The sequence below is a fragment of the Hibiscus syriacus genome, unplaced genomic scaffold (assembly GCF_006381635.1).
Source record: "Hibiscus syriacus cultivar Baekdansim isolate YM2019G1 unplaced genomic scaffold, ASM638163v2 tig00113725_pilon, whole genome shotgun sequence".
Lineage (NCBI taxonomy): Eukaryota > Viridiplantae > Streptophyta > Magnoliopsida > Malvales > Malvaceae > Hibiscus > Hibiscus syriacus.
In genome coordinates, this window is record NW_024063471.1 from 2,344,477 (window position 1) to 2,364,751 (window position 20,275).

The following is a 20,275-nucleotide window of genomic DNA, read 5'->3' on the forward strand; positions in this document are numbered from 1 at the left end:
TTTTAACTCTTATCTCTCACTTGATCAATCTTATCTCGTTGACTCGTTGGGTACTTACTTTCGTTCGACACAATACATATAATCGATATGAATGTCTTAATTCGAATCACTATAATTAATTCTTATTATCATAAGCTAACCAAAGCACTTAATTCCCAAATTCCACATGAATAATATCGGTATCCAAAGTATAATATCGATACTTCCTTAATGTGGTATCGATACTACACTTCAGTATCGATACCCTCTTAACATTCTGGAATTTGATTCTAAAAATGGTACCGATACTTAAAAATTGGTATCGATACTATTTGAAGAATTCATCCACTTTTACCTTATGGTATCGATACTGTTCATCCAATATCGATACCTAGACCCAATGTCACCTATATTTACTTTGGAGTATCGGTACTATTTATCCAGTACCGATACCCCTTGCCCAAAACTTATTTATTTTAACCCAAAAAACAACCAAACTCAACTAAATTTCTTATTTTACTATTCTTTAAAGCCTTTAAACTCAACTCCACTTATTCAAATTAACTTATCTCACTTTAACTCATATTAACATCCAATATTTAACTAGAATACCTAAACCCAAAAATCATACCAAATATTCAACATGTCTTAAATCCATATCTAAAACTTTAAATTCCTTATTTCAGCTTATGACAAGTCAAATATGACTTCAAAATCCATTTATTAACCTTTTCTCATCAATTTACTTAAAAACCCTTTATACAAAATCTCCCATATCATGCAACTCTGTTAGTTTCTACTTCTCTTAAAGATTCCTTAATACTCCAAGAGTCAAAACTACTAATAAATTATAAGAAATAATCAATTGGAAGAATCCTTACCTTAGCCAAGCACTCACGTAGAAAGGAGGAAGAAATGATGGAGAAAGGATTCTAGATTTCTCTTATAATCTTTCTTTCCTTCCACGTGTGGATATAATACCCCCTTAATAATTTTAAATTAATTATTTTCCAAAAGACCAATATATCTCTTTGTCTTTTAATCTTTTCTAAGCAATCCTTCTAAAAAATTATTCCAAATAAATCCACGAACTTTCTAGTTTTTCAAAATTAGACATGACGTTTTCAAAATCTTACAATTTAGTCACTAGCCTGGTTTTTGCGATGTTAAAATTCTCCCCCCAATAAGATAGTCTAATTTCACGCAGAATTTGAATAATATCGATACTATTCGTGGAGTATCGACACTGTAACCCAGAAATATCTTGTTTGGCTTAAAAAACACCCTAAAATTCACCCTAAAATTCACCCTAAACACTTATGTTAAGGTCTAAGTTTATTATTAAAGCATATGAAATTATTAGGGTCATCATACATCATTTTTACACTAAAGTAACAATAAAAAATATCCATAATAACAAATAAAACACCCAACCCTCACATGCTTCACCATAGCCAAACAAGCCTATAAGTAGTAAGGAAGAGTTATAGTGTGTTACCTCAGCTCTTAGCAACCTAAAAACGTCTATAGCTTACCCAAGGATCAACATTTCCTTAACCTAGCTCAATGGGGGTTCTTGGACCGCTTTTTCACCACCAAAATGCAAACAAACAATTCCAACATGAAACAAAAGAATATTAATTGTTAAAAAACAACTAAACCACATGAAAAATGAATAGAAATCAATAGAGAAAGCTTTTAGAGTGCAAACCTTACCAAAACTTCATGAAAGCTCAAGAAATATTGGTTATGAATCTTACCTCTAAATTTTTAGACGAGGAAAGAGATGAAGAAAGATAAAGCTTCGAACTATAACTCTTACTTGGTGGAGAATGAGAGAGGAACAAGAAGATGAAGTAGAAGGCACAGTGAAGAAAAAGAGGAGAAAGGGGTTTTTAACTTTAAACCCACACTAACCTCATAAAAATAAATTAATTTCAGCCTTTTTATTACCCAATGGTCTAATTACCATTTAGTTCTTTCTTTTTTTCAACTTAAAATCTTATTTTTATCTCAAGTTGAACTAAATTCTCACTCGATTGAACTCAATTTCGAACCAATTGAACTCCATGTTATAATAAGCATATTGAATAAATTATTGGGTCGATACATGTAACACCCCAATTTAGGGGCTAAAATTAAGAAATTATAAAGTGGTGGAATTAATTGGTATTTTGAAAGAAACAGTGGGTTAAATTGTAAAATTTTAAAGTTGACAGACCATTTTATGAAGTACAAGAAGTTCAGTGGCTAAACTCTTGGTTTAACCATTTTTAAATATGAGATGTTATAAACCCTAATCCCCCATATGTTTCTGGAAATTTTTCCAGTTTTCCCTCCCCCGTCAACCCTCCTTCCAACACCGATCTACTCGCCGTCCGACCTCCGATCGACAAGCCGAAACCACCATCGTGTTCGTTGTCAACCGAGGAACAAAACCCCTCAAACCTTCGTCGTGAATCATCGCCGTTCGTTGTGAATTTCAGTCGGAAGTATCGTCGGTAATAACTCAGTTTTAGTTGGTTTTTCATCGATTCACGACGATCGGGTCATCTGTTTACAACACCTCCCGCACCATCGTGTTCCTTGACCCGTTCCGAGTCCACCGGTGTCCTCCCTTTTCTCCGGCGGCGGCGGCGCGTGTGGAGGTGAAGCGGTCAAAGTTTCCGATTCGTTGAAATCGAGCTCTCCGCCATTCAAAAAATTGAACCGAGCTTTGTAAGTATCTCGAAATCGATTAAAATAATTTTTAGGAATTTTTCCGGGAATTTCTGATATCAGAGCACTGTTCACGCACCCCCACGCGCCGCCACTGCGCGCGGGGAAGGAAAAATGACCGGTTTGACCAGTTTTGGTGCATAGTTGACCGGTTTGATCGATCATAACCCGACCCGATCCGTTTATCCGACCCGTTGACCCGACCCGAACCGTTGACCCGTTGACCGGCGTTGACCACTGTTGACCAAAACTTTGACTGGCTTTGACTGGGCATTAAACGACCTTTGACTTCGACCGAGTATACATATCCTGACATTTTTCGACGTTCCAAATCCAAATCCAAATCCGATTCCGCTGTCCGTTTTTCGAAATTTGAACCCCAAGGCCTTGAAATTGCCGGTCAAACCCGTTGACTTTGATTTTGACCGAAAATTCCAAATTTCCGAAAAGTCATATTTTATGCTTTCGACGTCCTAAATCCGAATCCGAAGTCCGTTTCGCCAAATTCGAACCCGGTAAGCCGTCTTTCACTGATTTATCACCCGATTCGATCCGTTTATCGTAATTAAGCTTCGTTTCTGATATAATTTATGTTGATATGTATCTGAGGAATTATTGGAAGTTGAATTGAAGATCAAAGGCATTCGAATGAAATTTTTATGGTCGATCAGTATTGCACGAAAATTGAGGTAATACTTTACTACCTCTTTATGCTTAATAGAACATGTTGGTATTGGTAAATGCATGAATGGAAATGTTTGGTCTCATATGTATAATTAATGAAGATCTACACTAGATATGAATACGGTATAAAGTAGATAATTGAATATGGCTCAGATGACTATTATAAGAAATTGGAGGACAGTTGGAATTAAATTACAAGTTCTGGAATTAAGTGATAAAAGAATTAACCATGGATTGTAGATTATAATTTATCTTATTAAAGGTACTTAGATGATAAATTATGAGAATATTTCGATTAGGTAAAATTACGAAATTACCCTTATATTGGAAAACGACAAGAATTGTCTCTGGAAGTGGATTAATAAATCTAAAAAGAATTATTGATCTGCTAAAACTATTGATGTGCATAAGAAATGTTAGTTTTACTTGGAAATTATGGATAACCGGTTTTTAACCCCAAGAAGGTTTATGCTAGATACTAAAAGTCTTTTAAGGAATCATTTCAAGATCAAAGAATGTTCGAGGAAGCAATTAATCATAGAATCTCTATATTATATTATTTTCGTTAGGAGCTAATATCAAAATTATCTGGTTAAGAAATTACGAAAATACCCTTGAGAGATAAAATAGTCTAAATTGACCCTGAATGAGAAAGTACTTTGAGGATTTGTACTTAACTCGATTAAATACGAATTTAATTGTTAAGATCCTGTCTTTGTGTAGAAAAATTCATGATATTCCGTTTGTAAGATATGAGAAGACACTTGACCCGAAAATATTCGAATAATGAGTAAATACTTAAAGAGTAATTTATCGGGGGTATTCTGCTGTCAGAATTGTTCGAAAGGACTGAAGTAAATGATAATATTGAATTAAATAATAAGACCGGATGACAGGAAAAGATTGAGATACCGTAGATCTGTAAAATGACCAAAATACCCCTGTAATGAAAATGACCCAAGAATATCACCAAGCTCAGGAATGATTGAATATCCTCGAGCTCTGAAATAAATAGAATAAAACTGGACATCAAGATTACCAAAATACCCTCATAACCTATACCAAGCAAATGCCTTGGATTAATTAAGGAATCTAAATAAGCATAGGCATTAGCCTACCTTTAAAAGTAATGGAACATAATTTAAGTGAGTAGATCAACCCTAAAGCTATGTCAATACCTGAATGGCATAGATATTACTGGAATACGTGTTCGTCTTCTTAAGTTTGGCTCGATGATAATTTTGGAAGTATTCAACTCAACTCAACTCTAGATCGCATTCAGTACTAAGAATTGGACGTTTGTTCGACAAATCAACCATGAAGACCAAATCGAATAAAATGGAAGTACAACATGTATCTAAAATTCAGTAACGTCTAAATTACTCTGAAAAACCCCAAAGTAACTGGAATAGATTTGACTGCTAAATAAGCTAAGTAACCTCAATGATTGAGGATTAAGTAAGTGAATTGGATAAGTCTGGAAATTCTGATGAGTTTATAAGATGTATTGTCCTTATGGAACATGAATTACAAATCAAGCCCGTCAGTATTTCATGATATCGTGGAAGCTTGGAAATGAAATAAAGATCATTGGAAGATCTATTCAGCGATGATTCTGAAGGTGATCTATGAACAAGAATTTGTGGTATTAAAAGTAAATACCCTGGAAGGGAAATGAATTGACCAGTGGATATAAATTGTTAAGGTTCTGAATCTTCGTTATCAAGTTGTTCGATTATCCGATCAATTGACATGGATGCAAAGGATTTTGAATACCCTTCTGATTACGTACAACTTCTGAAAACTGTCCGAATAAGATATGATCCTAATAATTCACATTCTGAATAACTGATGATTCTGTCAGTTAATGAACTCTTCCAATAGTGATTCTAAATTCCAACATTCTATCGACATACTGAAGAACTGTGTTTCTCTGCCTGATACATGACCTCTAAATAATACCTGTAAACTCTGGTGTGTTCCCTAATCATATAAATATTTTATCTGATTTCTGACTTGAATTCTGTTATGATACATTACCTGAATTCTGTTCTGATTTCTAATCTGGATTCTGTTCTGATATCTGATATGAATTCTGTTTTGATTTCTGATATCTCCATTTACCGACGGAGAAATGCTTTATCTGGGGGGTTTATTATTGGAGGAAGATTATCTGCAGACTCCTCAGCTTTGTGCTCAGGGTCTAAATGGCATGTGCGGTTGGGTGTATGGTTCTGGGGAACCTACACATTTATGATGTAAACGGATGGGGGTATATATATATATATATATATATGTTTTAAAAAGATCTGAAAAGTTACATGGTTTTTGGGAACACACTAGAAAACCTATTCTGATCTCCTGAACTCAGTCATCCAAAATATTTCTCTGAACTGAAAACTCAATGTTCGTTACCACCTGAAATATCAGTAGGATCTTTGCTCAGCATAAAAATATGTAAATGTTCGGAAACAATATGGAAATAAATATTTATCTGTATCTGCACGTTCATCAGCATCATCTGGTAGTTCTGTATTACTGAGCTTTCCAAAGCTCACTCTATTACTCACCTTTTCAGGTTAAAAGAATTGTACCAGTGCATCTATCGACTTCAGTAAGGGAGTTCTTCCGGCATTGTTACAGAGTATGGTACATGTGATTAGGGGGCATGTAATTGTATTTTGATTTATATACGTGTTTGGAAATCTGTTTTATTTTTAAATAGTGAAAACTGATTTTATAAGTTTACATGTTCTGATAAAAAGTTTTAAATTTTCCGCTATTTTTACAGTGGGTCGCTCCTGTGACCCTAATGTGACTTCCCGGATCGGATCGGGCTACCCTTATCGGTCTGTGGGGGTTACATTTAGTGGTATCAGAGGTATGGTTTGAGTCAAAATTTTCAAGTTAGACCGGCCGGTCGAATGTCAAAATATGTCTGATCAGTACATGCCCCTAGACTGCAATCGTACCTCTTTGAGCCGGAACTCCAGGACTGAGTCCCTATCTGTAGCGAGTAAACCAAAGTTTTATCTGTTAAGGCTATACTTGTACAAAAAGGAATACCAGTAACATCTGTCTAAACGCAGTAAAGTGCCTTAGCCATGTGAGAGTTATTCATCTAAGAAATTCTGACTTGACTCCAGAAATAAAATTGAGATATGCTGCTGCTCTACGAGCCTATTCACGTAACCAATGTTGAATTGATTTCACAAGGATAAAGTTGTTTTGAGTATTTACTTGGACTGAGGGAGAATTCTGAAGAGATTGATTACTCGAGAAAATTTTTGTTCGGATTCTTTTATTGAAATAAGGAAACTTTATGATAATAATGTATGCTCAGCTGGTTAAGGAAAAGTGGAGGAATCGTACTTTTGTAAAAGCTATTGTTATATTTGAAAGAACTGATGGAAGTTTCATTTATGCAATTATGTGACATGAATGAATTTCGAGGACGAAATTCTTTTAAGGAGGGGAGAATTGTAACACCCTAATTTAGGGGCTAAAATTAAGAAATTATAAAGTGGTGGAATTAATTGGTATTTTGAAAGAAACAGTGGGTTAAATTGTAAAATTTTAAAGTTGACAGATTGTTTTATGAAGTGCAGGAAGTTCAGTGGCTAAACTCTTGGTTTAACCATTTTTAAATATGAGATGTTATAAACCCCAATCCCCCGTATGTTTCTGGAAATTTTTCCAGTTTTCCCTCTCCCGTCAACCCTCCTTCCAACTCCGATCTACTCGCCGTCCGACCTCCGATCGACAAGCCGAAACCACCATCGTGTTCGTTGTCAACCGAGGAACAAAACCCCTCAAACCTTTCGTCGTGAATCATCGCCGTTCGTTGTTAATTTTAGTCGGAAGTATCGTCGATAATAACTCGATTTTAGTTGGTTTTTCATCGATTCACGACGATTGGGTCATCCGTTTACGACACCTCCCGCACCATCGTGTTCCTTGAGCCGTTCCGATTCCACCGGTGTCCTCCCTTTTCTCCGACGGCGGCGGCGCGTGTGGAGGTGAAGCGATCAAAGTTTCCGATTCGTTGAAATCGAGCTCTCCGCCGTTCAAAAAATTGAACCGAGCTTTGTAAGTATCTCGAAATCGATTAAAATAATTTTTAGGAATTTTTCCGGGAATTTTCCAATATCAGAACACTGTTCACGTGCCCCCACGCGCCGCCACTGTGCGTGGGGAAGGAAAAATGACCGGTTTGACCGGTTTTGGTGCATAGTTGACCGGTCATAACCCGACCCGACCCGACCCATTTACCCGACCCGAACCGTTGACCCGTTGACCGTTGAAACGTTGACCGTTGAAACGTTGACCGTTGACCGGCGTTGACCACTGTTGACCAAAACTTTGACTGGCTTTGACCGGGCATTAAACGACCTTTGACTTCGACCAAGTATACCTATCCTGACATTTTTCGACGTTCCAAATCCGATTCTGCTGTATGTTTTTCGAAATTCGAACCCGAAGGCCTCGAAATTGCCGGTCAAACCCGTTGACTTTGATTTTGACCGAAAATTCCAAATTTTCGAAAAGTCATATTTTATGCTTTCGACGTCCTGAATCCAAATCCGAAGTCTGTTTCACCAAATTTGAACCCGGTAAGCCGTCTTTCACTGATTTATCACCCGATTCGATCCGTTTATCGTAATTAAGCTCCGTTTCTGATATAATTTATGTTGATATGTATCTGAGGAATTATTGGAAGTTGAATTGAAGATAAAAGGCACTCGAATGGAATTTTTATGGTCGATCAATATTGCACGAAAATCGAGGTAATACTTTACTACCTCTTTATGCTTAATAGAACATGTTTGTATTGGTAAATGCATGAATGGAAATGTTTGGTCTCATATGTATAATTAATGAAGATCTACACTAGATATGAATACAGTATAAAGTAGATAATTGAATATGGCTCAGATGACTATTATAAGAAATTGGAGGACAGTTGGAATTAAATTACAAGTTCTGGAATTAAGTGATAAAAGAATCAACCATGGATTGTAGATTATAATTTATCTAATTAAAGGTACTTAGATGATAAATTATGAGAATATTTCGATTAGGTAAAATTACAAAATTACCCTTATGTTGGAAAATGACAAGAATTATCTCTGGAAGTGGATTAATAAATCTAAAAAGAATTATTGATCTGCTAAAACTATTGATGTGCATAAGGAATGTTAGTTTTACTTGGAAATTATGGATAACCGGTTTTTAACCCCAAGAAGGTTTATGCTAGATACTAAAAGTCTTTTAAGGAATCATTTCAAGATCAAAAAAATGTTCGAGGAAGCAATTAATCATAGAATCTCTATATTATATTGTTTTCGTTAGGAGCTAATATCGAAATTATCTGGTTAAGAAATTATGAAAATACCCTTGAGAGATAAAATAGTCTAAATTGACCCTGAATGAGAAAGTACTTTGAGGATTTATACTTAACTCGATTAAATACCAATTTAATTGTTAAGATCCTATCTTTGTACAGAAAAATTCATGATATTCCGTTTGTAAGATATGAGAAGACACTTGACCCGAAAATATTCGAATAATGAGTAAATACTTGAAGAGTAATTTATCGGGGGTATTCTGCTGTCAGAATTGTTCGAAAGGACTGAAGTAAATGATAATATTGAATTAAATAATAAGACCGGATGACAGGAAAAGATTGAGATACTGTAGATCTATAAAATGACCAAAATACCCCTGTAATGGAAATAACCCAAGAATATCACCAAGGAATGATTGAATATCCTCGAGCTCTGAAATAAATAGAATAAAACTGGACATCAAGATTACCAAAATACCCTCATAACCTATACCAAGCAAATGCCTTGGATTAATTAAGGAATCTAAATAAGCATAGGCATTAGCCTACCTTTAAAAGTAATGGAACATAATTTAAGTGAGTAGATCAACCCTAAAGCTATGTCAATACCTGAATGGCATAGATATTACTGGAATACATGTTCGTCTTCTTAAGTTTGACTCGATGATAATTTTGGAAGTATTCAACTCAACTCAACTCTAGATCGCATTCAGTACTAAGAATTAGACGTTTGTTCGACAAATCAACCATGAAGACCAAATCGAATGGAATGGAAGTACAACATGTATCTAAAATTCAGTAACGTCTAAATTACTCTGAAAAACCCCGAAGTAACTGGAATGGATTTGACTGCTAAATAAGCTAAGTAACCTCAATGATTGAGGATTAAGTAAGTGAATTGGATAAGTCTGGAAATTCTGATGAGTTTATAAGATGTATTGTCCTTATGGAACATGAACTACAAATCAAGCCCGTCAGTATTTCATGATATCGTGGAAGCTTGGAAATGAAATAAAGATCATTGGAAGATCTATTCAGCGATGATTCTGAAGGTGATCTATGAACAAGAATTTGTGGTATTAAAAGTAAATACCCTGGAAGGGAAATGAATTGACCAATGGATATAAATTGTTAAGGTTCTGAATCTTCGTTATCAAGTTGTTCGATTATCCGATCAATTGACATGGATGCAAAGGATTTTGAATACCCTTCTGATTACGTACAACTTCTGAAAACTGTCCGAATAAGATATGATCCTGATAATTCACATTCTGAATAACTGATGATTCTGTCAGTTAATGAACTCTTCCAATAGTGATTCTAAATTCCAACATTCTATCGACATACTGAAGAACTGTGTTTCTCTGCCTGATACAGTACCTTTAAATAATACCTGTAAACTCTGGTGTGTTCCCTAATCATATAAATATTTTATCTGATTTCTGACTTGAATTCTGTTATGATACATTACCTGAATTCTGTTCTGATTTCTGATCTGGATTATGTTCTGATATCTGATATGAATTCTGTTTTGATTTCTGATATCTCCGTTTACCGACGGAGAAATATTTTATCTGGGGGGTTTATTGTTGGAGGAAGATTATCTGCAGACTCCTCGGCTTTGTGCTCAGGGTCTAAATGGCATGTGCGGTTGGGTGTATGGTTCTGGGGAACCTACACATTTATGATGTGAACGGATGGGGTATATATATATATATATATATATATATATATATATATATATATATATATATGTTTTAAAAAGATCTGAAAAGTTACATGGTTTTTGGGAACACTAGAAACCTATTCTGATCTCCTGAACTCAGTCATCCAAAATATTTCTCTGAACTGAAAACTCATTGTTCGTTACCACCTGAAATATCAGTAGGATCTTTGCTCAGCATAAAAATATGTAAATGTTCGGAAACAATAAGGAAATAAATATTTATCTGTATCTGCACGTTCATCAGCATCATCTGGTAGTTCTGTATTACTGAGCTTTCCAAAGCTCACTCTATTACTCACCTTTTCAGGTTAAAAGAATTGTACCAGTGCATCTATCGACTTCAGTAAGGGAGTTCTTCCGGAGTTGTTGCAGAGTATGGTACATGTGATTAGGGGGCATGTAATTGTATTTTGATTTATATACGTGTTTGGAAATCTGTTTTATTTTTAAATAGTGAAAACTGATTTTATAAGTTTACATGTTCTGATAAAAAGTTTTAAATTTTCTGCTATTTTTACAGTGGGTCGCTCCTGTGGCCCTAATGTGACTTCCCGGATCGGATCGGGCTACCCTTATCGGTCTGTCGGGGTTACAATACAAAACCAGGAGACTGGTATTCAGAGTGTTACAAGTCGAGATTAAAATCATCGGGGTTGAGAGCACTATTACTATCCAGCGACTTAACAACTTGCCAAATTTCTAACTCAATAAATTTAGCTTCTAAATTCTTTTCCCTAATATTGTCTAACTTAAAAAAAATTCATGTTCAAATCTTGAACTTTTAATATTGTTTTTTGGTTATTGGCTTTTCAAAAATGATTAACAATGAATACCTTAACTTCACAAGGATCCGATATTACCCCGTCACCCTAACTTTTTTATGTTAAAATATGAGAACTTTGATATATTTTTAATGATTTATTTATATATTATTCATTAAATTTATAATTTTTATTATTCATTATCCAACATGGTAGCATTTGTATGGTTTACATTTTTTTAATAAATTTTTATCTATAAAATTAAAAGTTTATTTTTAAAATAGAAATATTAAAAAAGTATATTAATATTAAAATATTAAATTATAGTTTTAAAATTTATAAATATAATATTTTAGAAGTATTGTAATTTTTGATGAAGAAATCACACCCATGACACGTCCCGTGATGTCCGAAGTATTCGTAATCACGACAGATACCACAAGCATAGTTTAATACTATGATTAATATTTATAAATTATTTTATTTTTATCTTCATTTTAATGTTAATAAACTTAATACTTGCACAAACCAACTTAATACTTGCACAAACTAACTTACCTCAGTAGTTAAAGGAATCATTGTTGTTCCTAGAGTTGAGGATCAAGCACGAGTGACTGCAGCAAGGTGATTGAACGTTCATTGTCAAATAGTTGAGAGTATTTAGAATATATAATACTTTGTAATCACCCTCACTTAATAAAAAATAAATTTTAAACTTCAATAAATTGATGATAATTATTTCATTCTACTAATAGTGAAAATTTAGAAAAATATAAACGAAATTAGGTGATTGAACATGTATGATTTTTATGTTCAAGTATTGCACCAAACTAATTAATTATTATATAATTGATAAAAAATTAGTTAAGTTTTGATTTAAGCAATGAAAATGTGAATTAGATTTAGAAGAAATCAAACTTGAGATATAAGATATGTTAGCACTTAACCCCTACATGAACCTAAATAAGTGTTAAATGGGTAATAAAATAATATTTAGGTTGAATTATAATTCATATATTTTTTATATTTCATAATTAAATTAATTTTTTATTTACCATTTTTTTGTTTTATAATTATATATATTTTATTGTGTAACTTCCCAATCTCTACACTAGTAGTTTCAGGTTTACCCGAGAGGCATGTGGACCCCATGGTTTTCATAATTTTAGTCGTTGGGCTAAATTGGGTTGAAATTGGACCCAATTAGCCATAAAAAGAATATTATTGAATAGTAAAAAGATTACAAAGGACCAAATGTACAATTTCACCTTTTTTTAAAAAATAGGGGGTTTTATATCTCATTCCATATTCTTCTCTTCATTTCATCATTCTCGTGTTCCTCTACAAGTGCTTAGCTCAAAAAGTAAGATCTTGAGAACCTTTAATACTTCTTTTGAGCTTCAATTTTGTCATCAATCCCTCCAACAAACTTATTTTGATGTTTCAAGCCTTGGTTCTTTATAGCTAAAGAGAAAGTAGGGGTTTTCATCCAAATCTTAGAGGAAGGGAGTGTGGCTAAGCAAGGAGCTTCATTTCGAGATTCTAACAACAAGTTATTGTATTTCTAATCCTTTGGAGTATTAAGGTTTTCATAAATATGAAGAATTGCTAAGATTTGTATATTTAAGTAATTTAGGGTTTATACTTGATTTCATGATTAAATAATGTTTTAGATGTAAAGAATGTGTTTTTATGACACTTTAAGACCCTAAGTAATATTCCATGATTAGGAACCAAACTAAGACATTTAAGATAATTTTTGGTGTGTCCCGAGCTTAAATAAGACATTTCTGGGTTTGATTATTGATATTTCTTGAATAGTATCGATACTAGATGAATTGAAATGAAATTTGGGGATTTCTAGCTGGGAGTATCGATACTACTAAGGAGAGTATCGATACTACCCTTATAGTATCAATACTCAAGGAAATAGTATCGATATTGTCCCTACAATATCAATACTTAAGGAAACAATATTGTTACCATGTCTAATTTTCAACAATAGAAACCATTTTTTGTACAAATACTCATAGGGGTATTGATATTTGACCTTAGGGTTTTAATACTACAAGTAAAGTATCGATACTACACACTTTCAATGGTTAGATTTGATCTCTTTAACGCATGCAGGAGCTAATAATGATTCGTAATGGTGGAATTTAGTCCATGGGGAACATAAATGACCAAAGATACCTAAAAGAACTTGTAGGAGTGGGTTACAACCGATGTAACCATACTAAGCGTGATATATAAAGTATCTTCAATCAAGAACATATCAAATAGTTAAGAACGAGGATCATTATAGAGAATGTAATGATAAACGATACAATAAGTAAGCATAATTTAGTAATAGCGTAAATCATGTGCTTCAAGAATGTTAGTGAAACGAGAACATATAAGGTGTCCTTTCAATTCAAGGGGTATTGTGGAGAAGTATGATGAGAGAAAATACGGTGTTGCTACCCAGTAATGAACCTGAGTCAAGTATCCGACTAGCTAGTGTTACAAAAAACGAACAACAAACACAACAAACACAATAATCGTTGTAATATTGCGAATATAAAGAATTTCCTAGAGACAAAGAATAACTAAAACACCCTTAAGTAGCGAATGATAAAATATAATCGCTTAATAAACTAACGAATGTAATAGACTAATAAACCCTTGCATAATGTTTTAGGTAAGAGAACGAGCGAGATAGCAACTAGTGAGAGGATTACCTCACTTTAGTGTGTCCAAGTATGCTAGGTTTAGCCGTGCTACCTTAGTTTCCCTAGTGGGACATTTTCAACATTATGCGGCCTTAGGGCCCTCAATTATGCATGTATAGTTGCATCAATCCAATGCAAAATATATCCTTAAAACTTGGCTTGACGGTTATGTAAGACTGAGCCAATGCTTCAATTGAGTGGGAGTTGTACCGATGTTATGTGAAACTAGGTTCCCCCTCCATGGTCTACCTGATGACTATGTGAGATCAAGAGAACATTCAGTAACTTAGTGGGAATTTCACCAATACTATGTGACATCGGGTTCCCTTAGTTAACTAGTGTATGATGGCTATATGAGACCATATACTAACAATGTTGCATTCAAATAATGCACAACAGAGTCAATGTTGCATTCAATGCAGAGGATTATTAGTGTCGCATTTAGATAATGAAAACGGTTACATTCAGTGTGGGTAGAGACCCAATAGAGGTGTACTCATGGCGAGGCCCTTAGTAGAGGATTAAGGGGAGTGTGAGACTCCTACTTTAGTAATAGAATAACTAAACCCTAAGTAGGTACCACTTGATTAAGATCATGCATGTACCTACTGTTTAGTACCTTATCTTTAGCATGCTTGTGTTTATGAAACTCTTAATGTTACTCTAGATTAGTGATTATATTGTTGGGCTTTGTAAGCTTAACGTTCAAATGTTTTTTGTTTGCAAATCAGTAGCTTGAGCCGATCGTGGAACACCGTTGCAGCATGACTTCCAGCATCTCATTCAGAGTATTGTACTGTAGCTTTAGTGGGCATGTGTATAGATATAACCTTACTTATGCATTTGAGCTGTAAACCTTAAGATGTACTATTTTGATTTAAACTTTGTGTCACGGAGCTCCAGTTTATAAAATGTTTTTATAATTGTCATGTATGTTTATATTGATACCATGTAGTATGTTTTAAAAAGAAAGTGAACAAATTTTGAAAATCAAGGGTTGTTTCGGCAGCCTAATGTGGCACTTTAGGCCAAATCTGGTTTAGGATGTTACATATTGAATTAAAAATTTTAATTTAATTAATAGTTTTAAAATTATTATGAAGGTTTGTTTACGTGGATGCTTATTATTATTAGAACATTATGTACTAAATAGGAGTTTGATTTATTATGTTATTACGATTTTAAGAATTTTAATATCCATTAAGATTAAAATTCTATATGATACATAGTTACATACTCCTTATATCTTTAACTATAGAGTTTAGAGAAAGTAGTGTACACAATTCATATTAAGATAATAATACAAATTTATCTCCTCATTCTTATATCTTTTTCTTATTTATTTGTTCTTCTTATTTCATAACATGTTATATGCATGATTTGCTCAAAATCAATAATTTATTTATATCAAAGATTTGGTTCATCATCCATGACTTTTCATTCAAGATCTTGATAAAGATAATTTACTACGTTAATACACTACAATCTCAGATAATATTCTATATTATTGTTGATTAATTAGTACATTATATATTTTTATTTAAATACCGATTATAATTTCAATTCGATTATATGTTTGAGTCAAATTTTATATGTTGCTCTTTAATAATACTATAATAGATTATTGATTGTATATTTTATTATTAAACGATCAAAGAATCCTCAAAATTAATTATTTAGGATACAATATCATTTCATATTAATAAATTAATCAATGCATGGATTTCTCCTTAATTTGTTCATTTTAAATTTTTAGAGAGTGTATTCTTGACCATCTCTTTGCCATCCCAGTCGTTTTGAAGGATGATCAAAAGGAGGTTTTGGTCTTCGCCAACCCCGTTCCTTTTTAACTCAACATCAAAACGTGGTTTCGGGACATAAAGGTTTAGTTAGCCAGCTACTTACGGTCAAAAGCCATCCCAATCTTTTTACGGTTATCAAAAAGTGGTTTCTGGACTACCTAAACCCACCACACTACTCCGGCAAAAGTCTGCTAATAATGTATATATCTTCAAACATGTATATATCTTCCTTATTGTTCACTAATATGATAATAATGTGTTGTTATCTTATTACATGCTTATATTTACTATTTTTTTAGAATTAAAATGAACATTTGAAATGATCTATAAAGATTAAAGATTAACTTTATTAAATTATATTTTAATTATTATAAGTTTTAGTGATTAAAATTAATATTATATCATGTCATGTCGTTATTTTTACTGATCTTGAATGGTCGAAAACTAAAAAAAATACAAAATTAGTGATTGAATTTTGAAAAAATAGCTTAATTATCAAAGTAAGAAAAGAAAAAAAATTTGGATGGCTAATGGTGCAGTTTAACACTAGTTGATTGCCTCGTTGTCTTGTTGGTCGCCTTTTGTATCGGTAACGGTGCGTTGCAAATAGAGATGCACATAGTCGGATTTAAATTCGATTTAGATCGGATAAAAATCGATCTGATTTTTTCACCAAGCAAAAAAATCGATTTATAAAAAAATCGGTTCGGATCATAACCGGTTTGGAAGGCCGGATGATGTAACCGGTGTAACCGATTTCAGTTTGAAAAAATTCGGTTTTTTAAAAAAAATCAGTTTTTAATCCGGTAAAAAATCCGGTCATCCAATTTTTTAAACCCCAGACCGGATTTTTTTTCCGGATAATTTTTATCCGGTTTTTTTTCAAACCGGTTTTTAATCCGGGAAAAAATCCGGTCGTCCAATTTTTTCCCAAACCGGTTATACTATCCGGTTTTAAAATATCTGATCCGGTTTAAAAAAAACCGATTTTTCCTAAATTCAGTTTCGGATATTTTTTTTACACAAAATCGGATATTCGAATTTTTTATACACCTCTAATTGGAAACCTTAATTTGGCCTTAAATTTCAAATATATGAGGTTTATCACATCAACGGGACTTTTAACGGAATTCAAAGTTTGGAGGGGATAGTATTGAAAGGAACACTCACGATTTTGAAATTTAAATTATAAAAATAAATACAAAATACATTAAAGAGAACAATTGCATAATTTCTTTTAGATTAAATTGTGTCGTTAATCTTTTAATGATATGTAAATTGTAGACTTAATTTTTATATTTAAAGATGAAAATCATGTATTTAAAACTTTTAATCTTAATTCAAACAGTACAACATAGTATGATTAAATAAAAATTTTAAAAAAAGAACAAACTAGTTAAAATCATTTGAAGGTTATCATTTAAGTTAAAATCAATATTTCAAATTTTAAAAAATAATATGACTAAAAATAACCAAAGTGACTCACCTGTAAATTTCGACTTTTTTTATTTATTTTTTCAAAGAAAGTAGGCATTTGGTAAGACACATAAATAAAACGGCTTAGATTGCACTCATAATAATATAATTGCTAAAATTAAAAACTGTTTAAGTAATATAATAGTTTTTTTTAACAAATGTTTATTAATAGATTCTGCTATCGATAATATAGAAAAACAATCTCTAAACGAAAAGTCAAACAATAGAAAAGCTTATGGTGAGCAAACACAAGATTGTCTAAATCAAATCCACAATTTGCTTCAAATCTACCGCAATGCCATTAAAAAAAAGGATGAAACATTCAAACTTGCCAATACCTACTCTTGTTTTTGGCCAGAATCGAGCCGCAATTATGCCATTATCTTGGCAGACCTCACATAGAGGCTATCGACAACCTTGCCAATGTTGGAGATGGTTTCCAGTGTTGCAGGGTAGATGTCGTCCGTCTTGGGATCGTCGAAGATGACGAGACATCCGGCACCCTGATCCAGTGTCCCAGCAAACTTCTTATCGAGGATCATCTGAGACAGTTTCTTCTCTACATGATCCACAGGCAACTCAATCAGTTCAGCAATATGATCAATCTCAACCTTGGAGAAAGGCTCGATCAATCTGCAAAGGTTCTGCTCCAATAGGGTGTCGTATAGCGAAGAAAGGTGCCTGTGAACGATCGGGTCTTCCTCTAATTGGGGCTTGAAATCACGAAGGGCAATCTCAAAAAGCTTCAGGGAACGTTTTGCATGTGCGTCGGCAACAGCTTTCATGGCATCAAGTTCGGGACCAACATACTGTAACCCTGCCTTGGATGATATTATACCAGCCACATCATCGGCCTGGCTCACCATTATCTTGCACAACAACATATACTTCAGGCTAAATACAGCACGGGGATCTTCGAGAGCGTTGAAAGCTTCGAATGCTTCAAAGAAATAGCTGTATGCAGTTTTGTAATCCTTCTCCTCGGCATGGAGAATTCCACTTTGCAAATCTATATTACCCTGTTGAGCGGGTGGCACGTAAATTGCATTTGCTGCAGTTCTTGCAGCTGTTAGAGATGCCTTGGCTTTAGGCAGGTTTCGAAGAGAGAAATGAAGCTTACTCTCCAGCAAGTCTATGTCCACAAGAAGAAGCTTGTCATCCAACCTTCTAACCTCCTTGATTAGGCCGGAGAGGAGATTCAGTGCTTCTGGGTACTCCTTGTTCTCCATCAAAAGTGCTGCAAGCTTTGCTTCAACTCGTTGGCGTAGGAAAGTTCGCTTCTCAGCACGAGTCCACTGCACCACTTCTTTGCAAAGAGAAATTTGGAGATCTGATGTTCCTGGTATCTTAGCCACATCATCGATTATACCACGGACTATTTTAGCAGTTTTTGCCTTTGGAATTACTGCAAAAAAGGGCCTCAATTGGGTCAGAAGGCTTTTGAGCTCCTCTGCTTGGTTCTCTTGTCTAAGAAGATCAGATAGATTTGTTATAGCCTGCTCTTTAATCCGAAGAGAATCAGGAGCAGATGAAGGATTTTCTAGTACACGGTAGAGGATTGAGATGGCTTCAGCTGGAGTTTTGGCTTCTAAGGCCTGAGAAATTGAATCAGTGGTTGCTGGGAGATATGATGAAGACATTGTAAATGCTTAAAATTCCAAAACCTGCAAAAACCGAAAATAAACTGGTGTCACTGATGAACTTTAAATAATTAAATTTCAGAATAAAAAGGAATACAAAGGTTAAAATCCAAGAAGTTTATAGCAGCTTTGACAACATGGATTGCAGCCATTTTAGTAAGTAAATCTCATATCAGACAAACTCAACAAACAACAGTCAACGGAATTTAGTGGAAACTAATTAAATTCCCATCACTCAATACAAAGAGTAGCATAACCAAACAACTCGTTTTTTTTCACAAAACAGAACTATTCGTACAAGCCAAATCACCTTCACAGGTCATACTATATGTCATCCGAAAAATTTCGAAAAACAAAATGTTCAATCATTCGATTCCCACAAGCCATTGCCTGTCATCCTATGTGTCATGTTAGAGACCTATAGTGTTGTATTAGCAACTCCTACGAAAAACACACACTATAAGATCTACCTATCTGCAACCACAAAGCATGTTATTGATATAGGTTTCAATATATTGCGAAAGAGGAACAAAAAAGGGGGCATTAGGGTTCTTTTTTCTGATCTCCAGTTACCCACTAAAGTCTCATTCCAGGAAGCCTCAACTAACTAAAATAATGTAAATGTAGTTTCTCACAGAAGAAACAGTCGTGTGAGATCAAAACAAAGCGATAATAAGCATTCTCAATATAATAGTTAAACCCTAATAATTTCCAAGCTTGAAATGAAAATGCCAAAATTTACTTTGAGAAATGTGGATATCTAACCATACTTGGAAATTTTAATTATTAGCTACTCAAGGTTCCATTTCTCTCAAAGAAAGGAAAGGAAAAAAGTTAAGTCATCTCATATTTGTGCATTCAAAAGTGAAAAGGAACGAAAAGTTCTACTCAGATGAATCGGTGGTGGAGGCCGGCGGCACCTCCACGAACATATAACACATCGAAATCAAACAACAAGAGGACACATCAAAGAACAATCATACAAAGAAGTAAATCACAGAGGTCAAAGAACACATATCTTGAATCCGATGGGGGTAAAAAAAACAAATCAAAGGCTAGCCTCGAAAAATTCGAACCCCTAAATTAAACTGTCAAAACCATACCTCTACCAAGAGAAGAAGATTTGAGAAACAGATCTTGTCCTGCGCTGCACGCTTTCTGTTCAACCCAGATTGTGCCCTTTAAACTTAACTACATCTTATTTGGGTCAAACCGACCCGATTCAAGAGGGTTTTATGCAGCAACCAGCAAGAAACTTCGGTTAAGCTTCGCTTTGTAGAATTTTGGGCTTTTAAGTAATTTGGGCCTTTCATAGTTCTGTTTTACTTTGAGGAGTCATGTTAAATATTTTGAATGTTCATAGGATGATGTATAATGTTTAGAATGTTGGGTTCAAGTCATTACATGCCTATCATGTTTATTTGTTTCCCT

General features: G+C 33.9%; 1 protein-coding gene across 3 annotated transcripts; it reads right to left on the reverse strand.

Moving 5' to 3' along the window:
• Positions 1–1,120: 1,120 nt before the first annotated feature.
• Positions 1,121–20,035, reverse strand: LOC120187334 (26S proteasome non-ATPase regulatory subunit 11 homolog). Of its 3 annotated transcripts, XM_039191075.1 has the most exons (3): positions 19,948–20,035; positions 17,547–18,868; positions 1,121–1,130 (listed from the first exon to the last, which is right to left on the reverse strand). In XM_039191075.1, exon 2 carries the CDS (start codon positions 18,842–18,844, stop codon positions 17,576–17,578), a length of 1,269 nt encoding a protein of 422 aa, XP_039047006.1. In that variant the 5' UTR covers positions 18,845–18,868; positions 19,948–20,035; the 3' UTR covers positions 1,121–1,130; positions 17,547–17,575. The 3 variants fall into 3 exon arrangements, with proteins under 3 accessions (XP_039047006.1, XP_039047005.1, XP_039047007.1); XM_039191074.1 differs by lacking the exon at positions 1,121–1,130 and having other exon boundaries at positions 17,410–18,868; XM_039191076.1 differs by lacking the exons at positions 1,121–1,130; positions 19,948–20,035 and adding an exon at positions 19,615–19,629 and having other exon boundaries at positions 17,410–18,868.
• Between the last annotated feature and the right edge of the window lie 240 nt (positions 20,036–20,275).